The sequence below is a fragment of the Scyliorhinus canicula genome, chromosome 2, assembly GCF_902713615.1.
Source record: "Scyliorhinus canicula chromosome 2, sScyCan1.1, whole genome shotgun sequence".
In the NCBI taxonomy this organism is placed as follows: Eukaryota; Metazoa; Chordata; class Chondrichthyes; order Carcharhiniformes; family Scyliorhinidae; genus Scyliorhinus; species Scyliorhinus canicula.
In genome coordinates this window covers 108126006-108145971 of record NC_052147.1, presented here as the reverse complement: position 1 = coordinate 108145971, position 19966 = coordinate 108126006, and the positions used below count along the sequence as shown (strand labels likewise).

At 48.9% G+C, this 19966-nt stretch overlaps 1 protein-coding gene across 2 annotated transcripts in view; it reads left to right on the top strand.

Annotated features, from left to right (window-relative positions):
• The first annotated feature begins 341 nt into the window (after positions 1-341).
• LOC119956986 (peroxisomal N(1)-acetyl-spermine/spermidine oxidase-like) overlaps positions 342-19966 on the top strand; it is a 53841-nt gene continuing 34216 nt past the window's right edge. The window contains exons 1-3 of one of the 2 annotated variants that reach the window (XM_038784566.1): positions 342-511; positions 3487-3653; positions 17087-17543. In XM_038784566.1, the coding sequence (XP_038640494.1) occupies positions 429-511; positions 3487-3653; positions 17087-17543 (707 nt within the window). In that variant the 5' untranslated portion in view covers positions 342-428. Of the gene's footprint in view, positions 512-3486; positions 3655-17086; positions 17544-19966 lie in introns of those variants that run through there. The other variant, XM_038784575.1, reaches the window with a different exon arrangement.

Below are 19966 nucleotides of genomic sequence, written 5' to 3'. Positions count from 1 at the left end.
TGATCGCCGAACGCGGTTTCGGAATCTGCTACCCCAGAATCCCGCCCAAGGACTTTTAATATAAAACATGAAATATATTCTGGGCAGCATGGCCTCAGCCCTCTCCATTCAAACTGTCCTGGAACAGGAGGTGTGTGAGCGGGGGTGGGGGGTCTCCGATGGGAGCGCATGTAAAACAAGCTTTGTATCAGATACCTCCATCTCATGTAAACCCGACCTATTGCTAAAAAGTTCAAACATTTTAAAGTTCAGAGCATACCCTCCATGTTTACACATAGGTTATTGAATAACACTAAATTCAACCAAAGTACCAAAGATCAATTCAGCAGAAACCCTTCTCCTATATCCTTGCATGAAACGAAAATCAAAGCACACTGGAGAAGTCATCAATACGAAAGGATCTTCAGCAGCTCATCCATCTTTCAGTCATGAGGAGCATATCTGACATCAGTTTTTGCAGAGCCTTGGTACTGACAACACTCTTCCTGGGAGAGTATTCTGTAGCTGTGCCGTAAGTATGTCTTTGCTGTGGATTAGCTTCCTTATATTTAGTTTTCTTCTTTGTATCTTGTTTACTTTAGGAAAGTCAACCTTATGCACCATCTGTGCTGTGTAAGCAAAGCAAGAGAGGTATGGTTAAAAGCTATTTTGCTCTAAATCACCTCACAGTTTTCTCCATTTTGCTCCAAATTACCTCAAGGTTTTCCCAAAGAGGAGGTATAACTTGGGGTGGAAACCCTGTTTAAAAAAACAGTTTATGTCGAATTCCTGCCAGATTTTTGAGACCGGATCAGGAGAACCGCAACAACCCTCCATCACCTCCGTAGCCCTCCACCGCCTCCTCAACCCTCTACTACCTCCTCAACCCTCCACCACCTTCTTAACCCTCCACTACCTCCTCAACCCCCCACCACCTCCTCCACCCTCCACCACCTCCACAACCCTCTATCACCTCCTCAACCCTCCACCACCTCTTCGACCCTCCACCACCTCCTCAACCCTCCACCACCTCCTCCACCCTTCACCACCTCCTCAAACCTCACCACATCCTCAACCCTCCCTCTCCCACTGCTGTGCTGTCACCTTATCATGTTACTAGCCAAAGCAAGCTTTCAAAGTAAATGATTAACCTCCTTACAGCACAATGATAGAATGGTTACAGCACAGAAAGAAGTCTTTCAGCCTGTCGCATGTCTACCTCGATTTTCTGCAAGAGCATCTTGGCCAATTCCGCCCTTGTCACTGTAGCCCCGCATAACCTCTTTCTCTAGTTTCCTCCTGTAAAGCCACAATTGAAACACCTCATACATGTGCTTGAGCAGTATATTTCAGAATCCTAATCACTCACTGCCTTTAATGCTTTCCCTCATATCGCCAGTGGTTCTTTTGACAATTAAACTGACGTCCTCTGGTTCTCCATTATGTTACCAATGGGAACAGGTTTTCTCCAAAGACGCTGTCGAGACTCCTTGTGACCTGGAATACCTCCATCAATCTTGTCTCGACTTTCTCTCCTCTAAGGAGGTCTGAACCAGTAATTCCCTCTTCCATTCATTGTTTACCTGGGGCCACCTCTGTTTAATTGCTGATCTTTTCTTTGGTCACGTCATTTAATACATGCTCTTCAGCCACATGTTCAATGCTATCACTGTCTTGATGTATGCGAACGCATCTTGCTGTGGGATGAATGGAAAGAACAGTAAATGTTTGCTGGCAGTATCCCATTGAAATTGATGGCAACTTCAGGAATTTGTAGATGCGAAGAATAACACACAAAGTCAAAAGTTGTCTGTGATTCCACACTCTTCCAGAGTCTATGCTGTTGAGGTCTCGCCAGGCTGCAATCAATGAAAACTATTGCTTGATGAGAAGTTCCATGCTCATACTCTTAGTCTTGTAAAAAGTTACATCTCTTTGAGTGAAGTTTTACTGAGTTTTTAGCGGGCTAGACTCTCTTCATAATTGCAGCTAAACACCCTTACTGCCCGAGAAGCTTATTTTACAAATGTGACATAAGAAACCTCTGCACACTATTAAAATAATATATGTTTTAAAGTTGATCTTTATATCTTTCTTAATTCAATCATAATCAATGATTTCACCATTTGACAATTTAAATTAAAACTGAAGGATAAAGTGCTTTTAATCGCCTGGTTTGCTGTCTGTGAGGATATTCCTATGTGATTGGCTGACATTCCTGTGGTTAGAAGCCTAGAGATCCACCTTATTTTGTGCCAGATTTAAACTGCCCTCAGGAATGAGGAAGTCCTCTCCACAGAGGCCATTTATTTTTGTGGGCTGCTTTCTTGGAGGCCAGCAGAAAGTGCAATTGCTTCACCGCTCTTCCCTCAAAGTCCAGGCCACTAACATCTTCTGATCAAAATAATCCATGCTTCCAAGAAGGCGTCTACTTGGCTGCGATTTTGGCCGGCTGCAATCAATTGGATTGGTGTAATCGATTTGATTAAAACATATATTATTTTAATAGTATGTAGAGGTTTCTTATGTCACATTTGTAAAATAAGATTCTTGAGCAGTATCATTGAGCATTCAGACGTGATCAATAAGTGTTCGTCCGACTGCCATGGGTGCAAGCAGGTATTCAGATTAATTTCTGATTTGTTTTTATGTTTACTGTAAGCATTCTCATATTATTTCTATTAATGACAGTGGCTGGAACTTAAACAGTAGGGCTTTAACACACATCCCTTCATTGCTCTGGTTTGTTCACACAGCACGGTCAACTGAGTTGCCAATGTGGAGGCAGTGAATTTGCATGTTAATCTGTTCCACAAGGCTGCCCCAAGGTTCTTGGGATTTTCTTCTCCTTAGGACCTGCTCACACTTTGTCCCCAGTTTCCCATCACATAACTTCCACTAGTTTTCCATAATATCACTTTTGCTGGCTTTCCATGACATCACATTGTTGGCTTTCCAAGACATTACATCCGCTGGCCTTCCATGACATCAGATCCACTGCTTTCCATGACATCACATCCGCTGACTTTCCATGACATCACATTGCTGGTTTTTCATGACATCACATCGCTGGCTTTCCTTGACATTGATGATATCACGTCCTCCGGCTTTCCATGGCGTCACTTCTACTAACTATATTTGGAGGGGCATCAAATAACCTTGCACCGGCTCTGTCTGATTTGATGTTCATTCCAATCATTTAACACTGCTCTGTGACTGATAGCCATTCATTTTTTTCTTCTTTTTTTAAATTTAGAGTACCCAATTATTTTTCCAATTAAGGGGCAATTTAGCGTGGCCAATCCACCTACCCTGCACATCTTTGGGTTTAGGGGTGCAAACTCCACATGGACAGTGATCCTGAGCCAGGATTCGAACCCAGGTCCTCAGCGCTGTAGGCAGCAATGCTAACCACTGTGCCACTGCACTGCCCTCAACTGATAGCCATTCATAAGCTGCATTGTACCACAACATTGCAAGTCACCATGTGATTTATTTGTTCCAAAGTGCGGGCTGTAACCGATCCAACTGCAAAACTCCAAAGATTGTCATTGTGGGAGCTGGGATAGCTGGAATCGGAGCTGCTAGAAAACTGCTGAAGCAAGGATTCACTGACGTACAGATTCTTGAGGCATCGAGTCAACCTGGAGGACGGATCAAAAGCTCCCTGTTTGGTAAGAGCAATATGATGAAAAAGCCACGGAAGTATCAAAAGCAAATTGGACAAACACCAGAGGTCTTGTAAAATAAATAGCAATTTGCAAGCAAAATGTATGTGATTTAGTCTGATTTAGTCTGAATCTCTCAACAAAGAGATACAAAAATGTAAACACTTATTCTGTTCTGTTGTATTAATGGCAATGTTAGTTGCCTCTGTCCACTGGCAATCAGCACGGTAGCATGGTGGTTAGCACAATTGCTTCACAGCTCTAGGGTCTCAGGTTCGATTCCCGGCTTGATTCATTGTCTGTGCGGAGTCTGCACGTTCTCCCTGTGTGTCCGTGGGTTTCCTCCGGGTGCTCCGGTTTCCTCCCACAGTCCAAATATGTGCAGGTTAGGTGGATTGGGCATGCTAAATTGCCCTTAGTGTCCAAAAAATTGCCCTTAGTGTTGGGTGGGGTTACTGGGTTGTGGGGATAGGTTGGAGGTGTGGGCTTGGGTAGGGTGCTCGTTCAAAGAGCTAGTGCAGACTCGATGGGCCGAATGGCCTCCTTCTGCACTGTAAATTCTATGATAATTCTATGATCTATGATAGTCAAAAAGGGCAGAATCCAATGACCTGTCAGTGGAGAGCCAGCGAGAGCCGCATATCCCATCCTCTGGGGAGGATTTGATGCATTTATTGGCAGTCAGTGGCCAGCAGTGTGCCTTCTTCAGGATCAAGGACCCCAGAGAATCCTGCCCCCAAGAGCTGTCAGCCTGCTTCATAAGCAGAACTACTGGGAGAGCAGTGGGATTTGCCAGCAATGTACCTACCAGAGAACCAGGCTAAGACCATAAGACATAGGAGCAGAATTAGGCCACTCAGCCCGTCGAGTCTGCAGGGCCGGCCCAAGGTACCGGCAACTCGGGCAGTCGCCCGGGGCGCCATGTGCTAGGGGGCGCCAGAGACTCGGGTCCCGCGCATGCGCAGTTGGACCGGTGCCAACCAGCACATGCGCGGTGGCCGCCCTCCCCCAGGGCGGCCCATCCGCCCCCCCCTCCGACCTCCGTCCGCCGCCCCCCGTCGCCCCTCCGTCCGCCGGCCCCGTCCCCGGCCCCCTCGGCCCCGCCCCCCCTCGGCCCGCCCCCCCCTCGGCCCGCCCCCCCCCGGCCTCGTGCCCGCCCCACCCTCGGCCTCGCCCCCCCACTCGGCCTCGGGCCCGCACCCCCCCTCGGCCTCGGGCCCGCCCCCCCCTCGGCCCGCCCCCCCCTCGGCCTCTGGCCTGCCCCCCCTCGGCCTCCGGCCCACCCCCCCTCGGCCTCGGGCCCGCCCCCCCCCTCGGCCCGCCCCCCCCCCTCGGCCTCCGGCCCGCCCCCCCTCGGCCTCGGGCCCGCCCCCCCCTTGGCCTCGGGCCCGCCCCCCCCCTCGGCCCCACCCCCCTCGGCCCCGGGCTCGGCCCCGCCCCCTCGGCCCCGCCCCCTCACCCCCCCCCCGAAGAACGCCGAAGTTCAGATTGCCCGGGGCGCCAGCAACCCTAGGGCCGGCGCTGCGAGTCTGCTCCGCCATTCAATCATGGCTGATATTTTTCTCATCCCCATTCTCCTGCCTCCTCCCCATAACCCCTGATCCCCTTATTAATCAAGTGTTGGGTTATATAATTTGGAATAACACAAGCTGCCACTTGATGCAGTTTTGAGTAAAAGATGCTCCTGACTTTGAAGTGACTTCAATGTGTTTTATTGAACTATTAGCACAGTTCTCAATGAGTTTGACTCTCAGCTAATATAAATGTAGTAACTCGGTCTAACTGAACCAGCCTTGCTCTAAGCCACGTGCTGGGGTGTGATGGTGAGGATACACCCTGGCTCACTCTGTAGATGTTGGTCTGTGGAAAGAGGTAGGGTGTGAGTGCCTCAGCTCTTTTATAGTGAGATACCACCCCTGAGTGTCCTGACTGCTCATTGGTCGTGTCCTATTCTATGTGTTCATTAGCTACATGTTTGCATATCATGACATCACGAACATATCTATCTCTGTCTTAAAGACACTCACTGATTTGGCCTCCACAGCCTTCTGCAGCAGAGTTCCACAGATTCACCACCCTCTGGCTGAAGAACTTCCTCCTCATCTCTGTTTTGAAGGATCGTCCCTTTAGTCTCAGATTGTGTCCTCTGGTTCTATTTTTCCCTTCAAGTGGAAACATCCTTTCCACGTCCACTCCATCAAGGCCTCATAGTATCCGATAAGTTACAATAAGAGCCCCCTCATCCTTCTCAACTCCAACAAGTTCAGACCCAGAGTCCTTAACCGCCCCACATACGACAATTTGTTCATTCCCGGGATCATTCTTGTGAACCTCCTCCGGACCCTTTGCAAGGTCAGCTCATCCTTCCTGAGATGTCAGGCCCAAAACTACTCACAATGCTTCAAATGGGGTCTGACCAGAGCCTTATACAGCCTCAGAAGTACATCCCTGATCTTGTATTCTAGGCCCTCTCTACATTAATGCTAACATTGCATTTCCCTTCTTAACTCCCAACTGAACCTGCACATTAACCTTAAGTGAACCGTGAGCAAGGACTTTGTACTTCTGATTTCCTAAGCATTGCCCATTTAGAAAATAGTCTATGCCTCCATTCCTCCTTCCAAAGTGCATAACCTCACACTTTTCCACATTGTATTCCATCTGCCACCTCTTTGCCCACTCTCCTAGCCTGTCCAACTCCTTCTGCAGCCCCCCTGCTTCCTCAACACTACCTGTTGCTCTACAGATCTTTGTACCATTTGCAAACTTAGCAACCGTGCCTTCAGTTCCTTCTTCCAGATTGTTAATGTATATTGTGAATGGTTGTGGCCCCAGCACCGACCCCTGAGACACACCACTGGTCACCGGCTGACATCCTGAAAAAGATCGCTTTATCCCCACTGTCTGCCTTCTGCCAGTCAGCCAATCCTTTATCCGTGCCAGGATCTTACCCTTAACACCATGGGTTCTTAACTTATTGAACAGTCTCCTATGCGGTACCTTGTCAAAGGCATTCTGGAAATCTAAATAAATCAGGTCCACTGGTTCTCCTTTGTTTAACTTCCTTGTTACCTCCTCAAAGAACTGTTAACAGATTTGTCAGACATGACCTCCCCTTGACGAAATCGTGCTGACTCAGTCCTATTTCATCATGCCCAAGTACTCAGTTAGGGGCCCAGACCAAGGAAGGCAGGATGGGAGTCGTGAGGAGGATGTTGAGGGAGTGGATGCAAGGTGAGCATAGAACAACATAGAACATAGAACATACAGTGCAGAAAGAGGCCATTCGGCCCATCGAGTCTGCACCGACCCACTTAAGCCCTCACTTCTGCCCTATCCCCGTAACCCAATAACCCCTCCTAACCTTTTTGGTCACAAAGGGCAATTTATCATGGCCAATCCACCTAACCCGCACATCTTTGGACTGTGGGATGAAACCGGAGCACCCGGAGGAAACCCACGCAGACACGGGGAGAAAATGCAGACTCTGCACAGAGAGTGACCCAGTGGGGAATCGAACCTGGGTCCCTGGCATTGTGAAGCCACAGTGCTATCCACTTGTGCAGCCTTGCTGCCCACCAAGGGGTAGCTCTCAACAGGACCTCCCCTTCCTAATGCCCAATCCCTCAACAAGGTACTGAATGCCTGACAGTGGGGGACACCTCCTGCCAAGCTGCCATGAATACCAGTGGCGGCTAATTGAGATCCTTAAGTGGGCATTGGTGAATTGGTGGCAGGACAGAAATACCATCCATGAACCTTCCCTGTCATAGCTTCAATATGGGCACAGGCAGGAAGGCACCTTGGTCCCCACCTGGCACCCTCCCACTCATTTAAATGCACCTCCCAACCCCTCAAAAACCAAACTCACCTTGGACAGGGCACTAAATTACACCAATGGAATGTAGATCCCAGAATTATTGAGAGCAATCTCAATTCAGGTTGGGTTGGAACACTGCTGGTGAGAGAACGCATAAAGAGCTGCAGTTGCAACAAAGAAACAACCTTGTTAATCATTGCTATATGTCAGAATCAGTAAAGGCTAATGTCCTGTTCAGCCTACACAAAAATGTAAGTGAATAAAATGTGTTTATGCAGTTCTAAGCACCTTTCTGTTTTGGCTCAATGTGTAAGAAGCTACTCTACAGTGAGTGTGATAAGCGAATTAGCTTAATTATGGGCTCAAATTAAACTAATGTAGGATTGGATCACTATGTACCCACTTTCACATATTCCACATGAAATGTAACACTTCAAAAGAGAAATGATTCATGGCTGAAGTAGAAGTGGATCGGGTTCCCCCCAGTGCTAGATATATACACACAATGCCAGAGCTCGAGAATAATTTGCAAATCTGGAGTCAAGAAGGTCCAGGCAAGGTTAAGCTTTCAGAAAAAGACGATGGGCTGCATTCTCCGCACCTCGACGCTGAAATCGCGTTCGGCGATGGGACAGAGAATCCGTTTTCCCGCACGAAATCGGGACCTGCGCTGGTTAAACATAGTACATAGAACAGTACTGCACAGAACAGGCCCTTCAGCCCTCGATGTTGTGCCAAGCTTTATCCGAAAACAAGATCAAGCTATCCCACTCCCTGTCATTCTGGTGTGCTCCATGTGCCTATCCAATAACCGCTTGAAAGTTCTTAAAGTGTCCGACTCCACTATCACAGCAGGCAGTCCATTCCACACCCTAACCCAGGGGTGGGCAAACTACGGCCCGTGGGCCACATGCGGCCCGCCAAAGGTATTTCTGCGGCCCACCAAGTCATTAAAAAAAAAATGACATTTTTTTTTTTAAAAATAAAATTTTTTTTTTTTAAGGTTAATGGGTGGGGGGGCTGTTGGGTTACTTACTGGTATAGGGTGGATACGTTGACTTGAGTAGGGTGATCATTGCTTGGCACAACGTCGAGGGCCGAAGGGCCTGTTCTGTGCTGTACTGTTCTATGTTCTATATGAGGCGCCCAGAATCATAACCGGGTGAAGTAATTATTTTACTTAATATACTATGCGGCCCTCTGTGAATTGTGAATTTCTGAATGCGGCCCTTGCACGGAAAAGTTTGCCCACCCCTGCCCTAACCACTCTCTGAGTAAAGAACCTACCTCGGACATCCCTCCTATATCTCCCACCCTGAACTTTATAGTTATGCCCGCTTGTAACAGCTACATCCACACGAGGAAATAGTCTCTGAACGTCCACTCTATCTATCCCCCTCATAGATCATAGAATTTACAGTGCAGAAGGAGGCCATTCAGCCCATCGAGTCTGCACCGGCTCTTGGAAAGAGCACTCTACCCAAGGTCAACAACTCCACCCTTTCCCCATAACGCAGTAAACCCACGCAACTCTAAGTGCAATTTTGGACACTAAGGGAGGGCAATTTATCATGGCCAATCCACCTAACCTGCACATCTTTGGACTGTGGGAGGAAACCGGAGCACCCGGAGGAAACCCATGCACACACGGGGAGGATGTGCAGACTCCGCAAAGACAGTGACCCAAGCCGGAATCAAACCTCATCATCTTATAAATCTCTATTAAGTCGCTTCTCATCCTCCTTCGCTCCAATGAGAAAAGCCCTAGCTCCCTCAACCTTTCCTCATAAGACATACCCTCCAATCCAGGCAGCATCCTGGTAAATCTCCTTTGCACCCTTTCCAATGCTTCCACATCCTTCCTATAATGAGGTGACCAGAACTGCACACAATACTCCAAACGTGGTCTCACCAGGGTCATGTATAGTTGCAGCATAACCCCACGACTCTTAAACTCAAGCCTCCTGTTGATAAACGCTAACACACTATAAGCCTTCTTCACAGCTCTATCCACTATTCTCTGTCCCCGACTGGCCGAATTCCCGACAGCCTGTTTCTAATCTGGTTCTGCCATTCGGGAACCTCGCGTGGGGGCTACAGACTCAATCCAGGGCCACCACAGTCTGGGGAGGGCCGATCGAAGGGTGAGGGGGTGCTTTATTCAGGACTGGGGGCTACGTGTGGGCGGTCCGGGTCGTGCGGGCGGCCAATGCGGGGCACTATTTCGGCAGTCCAGGCCCGCGGGCTGAGTCTGCCATGGAGCATGGCGCAGCCGCTGGAGGCCGCCACCGTGTGCATGCACGACCTCTGACACGGAAGTGCGGGGGGGCCGTATCGGCAGCTGGAGCTGCGAACTCCACGACAGCTGCCTGCTAGCCCCCTGCAAGGCTGTGAATCAGTGGCCTTTTGATGCCAGTTTTCCTGGCGTACAAGACCACAGTTTTCATGACAGCGTGGGGACATAGTCCCAAAAACGGAGAATCCAGCCCTATATCTAGAATTCTAAAAATTCATTCCAAGGTGTGGACTTCACTAGCAAGGTTTCTCATTCTTCATTATCCTTGTGAAGATGGCGGTGAGACTTCCTCTTGAATCATTACAGATTCACTGAATTGTTACGGTGCAGAAGGAGGCCATTCGGCCCATCATGTCTGTACCAGATCTCCAAATATACATCATTGCTCAGTGCCATTTCCTCTGCCTTTTCCCCATACCCCTACATATTGTTTCTATTCAAGTAATCTCTAATGACCTCTTGGATGCCTCAACCACACTTCCAGGCTGAGCAGTCTTGAACGTAACCATGAGTTTTGTGAAAACGATGTTTCTCCCATTGCATTTGCTTCTTTTGCAAATCACCTTAATATCTTTGCTCTCTCATTCTGGGTCATTTGGCAAACAGGAACTGTTACTTCCTGTCTACGCTGTCCAGCCCCCTCATGATCTTGAACGTCTCTGTCAAATCTCTTCTTCGCCTTCTCTCCAAGGGGAACAGTTCCAACCTCCCCAATCCATCCTCATAACTGAAGTCTCTTATCCTCGGAACCATTCTTGAAAACCTCTTCTGCACTCTCTCCAACGTGTTGACATCCTTCCTATAGCGTGGTGCCCAGAACTGAAGGCCTGACTAGTGTTTTGTTTAAGTTCAGCACAATCAATTATAATTCACATGTTGAAAGTCATGTGACACAGTGGTTAGTACTGCTGCCTCACAGCGCCGGGGAGCTGGGTTCGATTACAGCCTTGGGTGACTTTATGGAGGTTGACCGTTCTCCCCATGTCTGCATGGGTTTCCTCCAAGTGCCCATTTCCTCCCACAGTCCAAGGATGTGCAGGCGAGGTGAATTGGAGGTTTGGTGCAGACTCAATGGACCAAATGGCCTCCTTCTGCATTGTGGTGATTCTATAAAACAAGATTTCACTTTATTTACTACTTCTCACACTTTCAACATATCTATTCATTTCTTCAAAGGCCGGGATTTGTTGACGCCGGCGTAAACACCAGAGTGGTGTACGCTGGCGCCAACGGGCCACCTGGCCCAGCAATTCAGCGGTCTTCAGGGGGCCAGCACGGTGCCAGAGTACACCACGCAGCTCCGGCGCCGATACATGGCCCAGCAATGCCGGTGCGCGTCAGCCGTCTCCGCACCAATGCATGGGCCTGGTTGCCGGCGTCAGGCAACATGGCGAAAACCTGCAGCGGGCCCGCACGGAAGGAGGTACGTCCCCTCCAGATCGCAGGCGCCCACTGATCGGAAGTCCCCGATCGTGTGCCTGGACACGTGAAGCCCCCCCCCAGAGTCTGATCCCCCCCCCCCCCACCATGATGGCCACAGCAGCCGCGGGTCCGAGCTCCCGCCGGGTGGTACCAGGTTGGAACCACACTAGCGGGTCTCGGCAGAACTCAGCGGGAATTCGGCCGGTCGACCGCAGAGAATTGCCGGGAGGGGTCTCTTTTAGCGGGCCCCGACTGCCGCTGCAGCAACCATGCGAGCACGATTGGCGCTGATTCTCCGGTCGCCGGAGAATCACGTCCCAGCGTCGGAGCGGCGTGGCGGGAATTTCCCGCGTCCCCGGAGATTCTCCAACTTGGCTCGGGCTCGGAGAATTCTGGCCCATGTATTTGTTTAGCTTGCCTTCTTGTTAGAAAGAGAAAATACCTAACAGTTGTGCATCACAACTGTTACTTCCAACTGAACAACTCAAGGATGAATATTTTCCAGGTCCTGCTGGATGTGAACAAGGAGGGGACAATTTTCTCCAGATGCTTTAAATACATCTGAGATGGGTTTTAGCCTGTGTTCAGCATAAAAAATGCCTTGGTAAAGGAGTAATGCAAGGAACAGCTGCCCAGAGAGTTATTAAGGGGCTGATTGCCACTTGAATTGGCTGCTCGTACTCTTCTGGAGGCTGCATGGCATTTTGGTGGATGGAGTTTGATCTCGTGCCCTCTCCTAACAGTGACCAGCTAATTGGGAATAAGGAAGTTGTGGGGTGAAGTTTGAGCGCAACTCAAAGGTATGTTTACCTTTCAGTGTTTATTTCCTGCTAGAAGTTCAAATGGGTCTTTTGGGGAAACTACCTGGGACACTTCATCAAGAGTTCACCATCTTTCTTATCAACATTTAGTCCAGAAATTCTTCAAGGACTAAAAGAGTAATTATGCTACTTTCGGCTATTGGACCTTATTTCAGGAGAAAGGGATGCTTGCTCATTGACATGTTGCTAGGGCAGGGGTGGGCAAACTACGGCCCGCAGGCCGCATGTGGCCCGACAAAGGTTTTTATGCGGCCCGCCAATGAGGTGCCGGAATCATAACCGGCAGTTTTGAAAAGCCACCGGGGAAAAGCCACTGAAGTAAATGCACTTATTCAATAAGCGCATTTACTTCAGCGGCTTTTCCCCGGCGGCTTTTCAAAAATGCCGGTTGTGCTTCCGGGCACCTCATTGGCGGGCCGCATAAAAACGCGCGTAGTGGGGTGGATGAGTGGGGCTGTCTCATTGGTCGGTTTAGTTGGGTGTGCGACCAATAGGAGTCCAGGTTACAAATAATAAGCCTTAGTCTACGTGGTGTAAGAGTCCTTCCTGCTTATAGCCTTTTTTCCCATTTATTTATTTTATTTTTTTGGTCCATTAACCCATAATCGGGATAAGCCTTTAAACAGTAGACTTAAAGTTGAAACAGCCTGCTTGCCAGGACACTATGTTCCTAGGTTTTGTGTTTGGGAGAGGAGAAGCCAGACTCTTCGGCACCGAGTGGATCTTAGAAACTGGATTTGGAGGGAGTCAGTTCGATTGGTTAACTGGCAACTGGTAGGTTGGCCAGGGACAGTGTTCTGCCCGATAATGGTCAGTGATTGGTTCCTGCTTGATGCTTTCTGAACAAATTTAACAGAAGTTTTTAGACTTTGGAAGTGAAAGGAAATCTCTCTCCTGCTTGCTGAAGTGAAAGAACTGCTGCGAGATTCTCTGGTAGCAGGATCCTCCGCTTCACTGGCAGTGCACCCATGCTCGCGGGTTTCCCGATGGCATGGGATGGACACAATGGGAAACACCATTGTCGATTGTGGTTAAAAAAAAACATCCGGTTCACTAATGTCCTTTAGCGAAGGAAATCTGCCACCCTTACCTGGTCTGACCTACATTTGACTCCAGATCCGCAGAAATGTGGTTGATTCTTAAATGTTCTCTAAAGTGGCCTACTACTCAGTTGTATAAAACCACTAAACATTAAAAAGAAGGAATGAAACTGGACGGACCACCTGTCACCAAAAACAACAATGGCAAACCCAGCCCTGCCAACCTGCAAAGTCCTCCTTACTAACATCTGGAGCTTGTGACAAAATTGGGAAAGGTGTCTCAGGCTATTCAAGCATCCATTAGATAATATTCAGGCTTGAGCCGACAATGGTAAGGAAGATTTGCACTGCACAAATGCCAGGCAATGACCACCTTCAACAAAAGGCAATCTAACTATCGCCCATCGACATCCTAATGGTTACCATTGACCAGAAACTGAACTATTCTAGCCATATAAATACTGTGGAACAAGAGCAGATCAGAGGTTGGGATTCCTACAAAGAATAGTTCACCTCCTGACCCCCCAAAACTGTCCACCAACAACAAAGCACATGTCAGAAGCATGCCTGGATGCCTCTCCTCTTGCCTGGATGAGTGCAGTTCCTGCACACTCAAGAGACTCGATACTGTCCAGGACAAAGCAGCTTGCTTGATTGGCACCTCTTCCACCACAAACAATAAATCCCTCCACCACTGAACAACAGTGGCAGCAGTATGTAGCATCTACAAGGTGCGATGTAGAAACTCACCAAGGCTTATTAGACAGCACCTTCCAAAATCACAAATCCTACCATCTAGAAGGACAAGGGTAGCAGTTACATGGGAACACCACCACCTGGAAATTCCCCTGCAAGCCATTCACCATTCTGACATGGAATTATGTCATCATCCTTCCCTATCACAGGGTCAAAATCCTGGAATTCCATGTCTAACAGCACTGTGGGTGTGTATACACTATATGGACTGTAGCGGTTCAAGAAGGCAACTCAGCACCACCAGCCAGTGACACCCACATCTTGTAAGTGAATAAAAGCAAGACTAACACTGATGAGACCACAAAGCTCTTGGCGAATCAGATTGGTTGGCTGCTCTCTAAGGCCATGATAGGTGTAAGTCTTGCCTTAAAGCAATTCCCAGTGTTAAAACTGCTGTGGGGAAACTGGCAGGAATGTGGCGGGTTCTCCCTGACTTTTAGTTGGGGAGGTTTATGGGAACAATGGCACCCCATAAGATCCAGCCCCATGTGTCCAGGCTTCTGGATTATTGGCCCAGGAACATTACCACTCTGCTGCAACTTGCAATAATTTGAGGATGGAAATGTTGATGAAACCTTCTCCTCCAAATCCTTGCTTACTTGCGCTTTACCACTGGATGTGGAAGAACCACAGAGCTTTGATCTGACCCGTTGGCTGTGGAATTGTTTATCTCTGTGCTAAGCTGATTCTGCTGTTTATCTCTCCATTATAGAGGATCAATTGCTTTTGGCTGGGGACTATTTGACTGTCCTTAGAGCTCAAAGACTTTGCAGCTATGTAGCCCAGAATGGCCTCAGGGCACTTCAAATGGCCGGACTGTGGATCTCTCCACCTTACAATGGTGGATAGAGACAGACAATACTGAATTATTCTTGCAGCCACTGGTTGTCCTTGCCAACGTACCTCACCTATGTAGTGAGATATAAGGGGCGGGATTCTCCGGTCCCCTAGTCACCTGTTTCTCAGCGACACGGCGTTCGCTGGCACCGGGATTCTCTACTCCCACTGCTTGTCAATGGGATTTCCCACTGAAGCCACTCCACACTACATGGGGTGTACTGTCGGCAGGAAAAGGAAATCCCAACAGCTGGAGAATTCCAGCCAAGTCTCCAACCTACTCCAATGGAATTCAGGAGTCTAGCTCTAATACTTCCACTGTTGAGTTCAAGGAAACTAAAAGCCAAAGATTTCAACTCCACTTTGAAGCCACCCGAAGTTTGCATTTTCAATTGTCCATGTATATAATTTTCCCTCTGTTAAACTTTAATGTTGTAGAAAGTAAATACAATGACTGAATATCTATTTATGGGGCGGAATTTTCCAAACATTGCAAAGTGCTGGATCAGGTGGAAAAAGCAGTGTGAAACTTGTTGGTTTCAGCGCTGCCTTATCTCGCCCGATCAAATGGTGCTTTGTGCAAAATCAACATGCTGGTGAGGATGACACAGCCAGCTGGAGGAGGTGGGGGGTTACATCCTGAACTTGCCGGCAAAGCAGAACCCCCTTTTCAAAGGGTGTCCAATCACAAAGTGAAGTTAAAGGCACCCCCTCTCCACACCACCCCCGGACATAGGAACCCCCCAAAAGAGAAATGGAACGCCCCGACCCTCCAACACAGAGGGCCAAACTACCCTCAACCACAAATGGTCAGGTCACCCCCTACATCATGCAGGCATAGGGTGAGCAGGCACCCCCTCCCCCACAATCCTTACTGGCATCGGGGCATTTCTCTATTCTAAGTTTCTTCCCCACCCCTCCCCCAACCGTAATGCAAGCACAACCCCCTCTATCATTGCCCCTCCCCCCTCTATCACCCATCTATCACCTATCTACCCCCCCATCGGATTCCCTGAAGGCCGATCCCCTGGCCCTCCTCCTGGCACTGCCAGCCTGGCCCAACCTTGATACTGCCAACTTATCACTTCCAACCTGGCACTGGACACGGCCAGGGACTGTGCCAGGGCATTGCCCGTTCATGTCCCTCACCACCTGGCACCTATACCCCCTAGCATGGTCATCACGACTGGCTTCTTGCTGGGCGTGAACCTGATCACAAGACTGGCAGAGGGTGGGGAGGATATCAAAGTTCGATCTCGCCACTGCAAATCCCATTCTGACCCCTCTTATGAGAGTTGGTGGCCATAAATGGATTTGCGCCTGCTGCGAACTGGCCTTGAAAATTTTGCCCATGATCTTTCCCATTACTCTTTGTTGCTATTCGAAAATAAGCCTCAAGAAATGCAAATTTGATATTCGATAACCCCATCACTGATTTTTTTCTGAAGGATCATTTGTTGCAGTAATTACATCAGAATTAAAGAATTCTCTCAATATAGATAGGTAAATCAGCGATTGATTAAGGAGTCCAGTACGTTCATGAGGCAAGAATAAAAATAATCCCCGTGGCAGTTAACGAGAGACCAATAAAACCTTTCCCCTGGTCATTTTGAATTTCCCAGTAGGAAAAGAATCTCACTAATTATTGTTAGAGTTGTTAGGTGAAAATATTCACACGCAGGCCTTTGAATGAGTAAAAAAAATCAGTTTATTATATCGGAGCTCTGGGAGAAAGACCTGTGGTTCCTCAGCCTTTGGACAGCACTCTTTCTCACTTGAGCTAAGGCTCACATTGAGTTAACATACAGATTCAAGGGGCGGAATTAGTTGCATTCTCATTTACATACAATCAATCAACTCTCTATGCGTCACAATTCATTACATGTAGTCAATCAATTTTCTTAGCATCACAATTATCACATTTATTGTTAAAGTGTGTTGTCCCACCAGCCCCTAATTTCATGCTAAAGTCACTCAAGACTAACATAAGGATATGTCTTGTCTGCATCTGGAGACCTTGAGCTATTGTGTGAAGCTGTTATCAGCGGCTGTTAATATACTCCCTAGAAATATCCACGTCTAGTTCTCCTGAGGTAGTTTACACAATTTGTAACTTAACCCAGCTAATGATTGTTCAGGAATGTGGCTAGTTCAGCTAAAAGCCATTTTGTATCTTTAGTATTGCTCACTTAGCTAACAGCCATTTTGTGTCCTTTCTGATATTAACAATTATTAGGTTACAGAAAAACAAGCATTGTGTGTACACTATCTATTCCTACAAATTGCCTCTTATACAGACATCTAAGCCAATGAATATCATTTGTCTAAAAACCTTCTTTCTATTTTGCAACATAGTTAATTATCCGGTATACATTTTAAAAAGCAAAATTTCCCACACCAAAGTGAATCAGGCTCTGCCGATTCTTCTTCTTTTGTTTTACATTCAGGAAAATCAGAGGTAGATGATGGACCCCAATTCATTCATGGGGCGACCATGAAGAACCCGATCTTTCGACTCGCCACGGAGTATGGCCTTCTGCAGGAAGCATTGAACAATTCAGGCACTGACTGGTCAGTGTTCACCAACACACAGAAACAGCTCGGTCCTGACTTTGTTGAAAAACTGAGGAGTCTATCTACTTTTCTGCACATGCAAGCTGACCTTCAAATTCAAAACAACACACAGTTGAAAAGCATTTGGGATGTCTGCGAGGTGGGAATAAATGAGCTCATCAAAAACTGGACTGATGACTCTCCTACTGTCAGGAGCCAAAAGCTGGGTTGGCTTAATTTGGTGATGAAGAACGAATCTGCAGTTTTTGCAGTACAAAGCCTCCATGATGTGTCTCTGCAGCAAATCAGCGAACGTGAATACTTTGAAGGTGGTGATCGCTATTCTCCAGGGTTAGTGATTAATCAGTCTGTTCTTTGCCTTGCAATTAACCATCGCACAAGATTGAACAAGCCTTGAGGCGCAGTGCGTAGCGTCCCTGCCTCTGAGTCAGAAGCCCTGGGTTCGCCTCCCACCCCAGGACTTGATCACCACAGAAGGTGCATTAATTTTATTTTATAAATGTTTTTTATCGGGTTTTTCAAACATAGGGGGTGGATTCTCTCAGCCCACGCTGGGTCGGAGAATCGGCGGGTGTGAATCGCATGTCGCTGCCATTGGTAGAGCGCCCATCCCCCCCCCCCCCTCCCCCCCGGCGATTCTCCGCCCGAGATGGTCCAAGTAGCTGGAAAGAAAACCGAGTCCTGCCGGCGCCGTCCACGTGTGGTCTTACGCGGCGGGACCTCGGCGTGTATCCTTTTGGAGTAGCCTGGTGGTGGTGGGGGGGGGGGGGGGGGGGGGGGGAGGGGGTGGCGTCCGCTGTCACCTGGCCTGCAATTGGGGCCTACCGATCGGCGGACCAGCCTCTCGGGCTGGGGGCCTCTTTTGCTCCGCACCGGTCCCTGTAGCCCTATGCCATGCTGCGTCGGGGTCGGGGTCGGGGTCGGATTCGGTGCGGAAGAGGAAGCCACCACGCGTGTGCGCAATTGCGCCGGTCGCAGTGCACATGTATGCATTCGCGCCAGTCGTAGCACACATACGCAGACCCGCGGCACTCATTTGAGGCCGGTATCGGCAGCTGGAGGGGCGTGGGTCGCTCCAGTGCCGTGCTGGCCTCCTGTAGGGCTTAGAATCACTGCTCCTGGGTGCCTGTCGACGCCGTCATAAAACATGATGGCATTTACGACGGCGTCAACACTTAACCTCAGGATCAGAGAATCCCGGCCGGTATATTTACAAGTGTACACAAAGCAGAGGGAGTGGAAAAAACGAGTGAACGTAATACAGTTTGTGCTCCTCCGCCTTCCCTCCCCCCACCCCTGGTTTTCCTCTATTGTTCTTTGCCCCCTGTCTTTCCTTCTTCCCCCCTCCCTGCTATCCTCCCCTCCTTCCCTCCTTGCAGGTAAAAACAACATGCTATATAATTAGCAAGATCACGTAAATAAACAGTAAAAAACCAGGGTGTGGGGAGGTAAAAACTGGGGAAGTGTGTACACATCAAGGTACTGGAGAGACAATTATATGATATCTGTATTCATGTCTTGAGGGGGGGGGGGAGAAGCCCCCCCCTTTCCTTTCTAATGTTTTTTTTAAACAGAGTTGGGGGGGCGGGGGGGGGGGGGGGGGGGGGGGTGTGGGGGGGGGGGGGGGGGGGTCGGGTGGCGCCCCGATGTTGCTTGCTTCTCCCGAAGCAGTTCGCCTCTGCTTCGGCCATTTGTCGTTTCTTCCTCCTGCACTTTTTTGCTCTTTGTCGCAGTGTTCGTCATGGTCATTGTCATTTCCTGTGCTCGCCTCCCAGTTTGTGCTCCTTCGTCTTCCCTCCCTCCACCCCCCGGTTTTCCTCTATTGTTCTTTGCCCCTGTCTTTCCTTCTTCCCCCCTCCCTGCCATTCTCCCCCCCCTTCCCTCCTTGCAGTTCACCTTTCTTTTCTATTGTATTTGGCTATCCCCTCTTGCACTGTTCCCCATTCCCACCAGGTCTTTCCTTCTTTCCTCTTTTCTCCTGCTTTGGCGACTTTCCCCTAGCTCTTGGCTACTTGATTATTCATCAGCTTGTTCATTCATTGGCCACAAACAGGTCCCGGAACAGTTGGGTGAATGGCTCCCATGTTCTGAAGAAGCCATCATCCGACCCTTGGATGGGGAATTTGATTTTCTCCATTTGGAGAGATTCTGATAGGTCGGACAGCCAGTCTGCAGTTTTAGGTGATGCTGCTCACCGCCAGCCAAGTAGGACTCTACAGTCGGCGATCAGGGAGGCAAAGGCAATGGCATCCGCCCTCCTCCGCTCCATGAAGAGATCTGGCTGGTTTGATACCCCAAAGACCGCCACTTTCGGGCACGGCTCCACCCTCACCCCTACCACTTTGGACATTGCCTCAAAGAAGGCTGTCCAGTACCCTGCAAGTCTGGGGCAAGTCCGGAACATGTGGGCGTGGTTGGCCAGGCCTCCTTGGCACCGTTCATATCTGTCCTCCACCTCTGGGAAGAACCTACTTATTAGGGTTCTGGTCAAGTGGGCTCTATGTACCACCTTTAGTTGCTTTAGATTGAATCTCACGCACGTGGAGGTGGAGTTGACCTTATGCAGCGCTTCCAGAAGGTGCATTCATAGCCCAGCCAAACAGGTTGATTAGCGACCTGCAAACCCTTCCAACACTCATCAAAGCAGGCTGTAAGAGTGGAAGAGTTTTCTGGTCAGCACTCTATGGAGAAAAGCACTATAGCCTCTACCTTCATGATGCAGATGTAAAAACTACATGTAATAGTGCCCATTG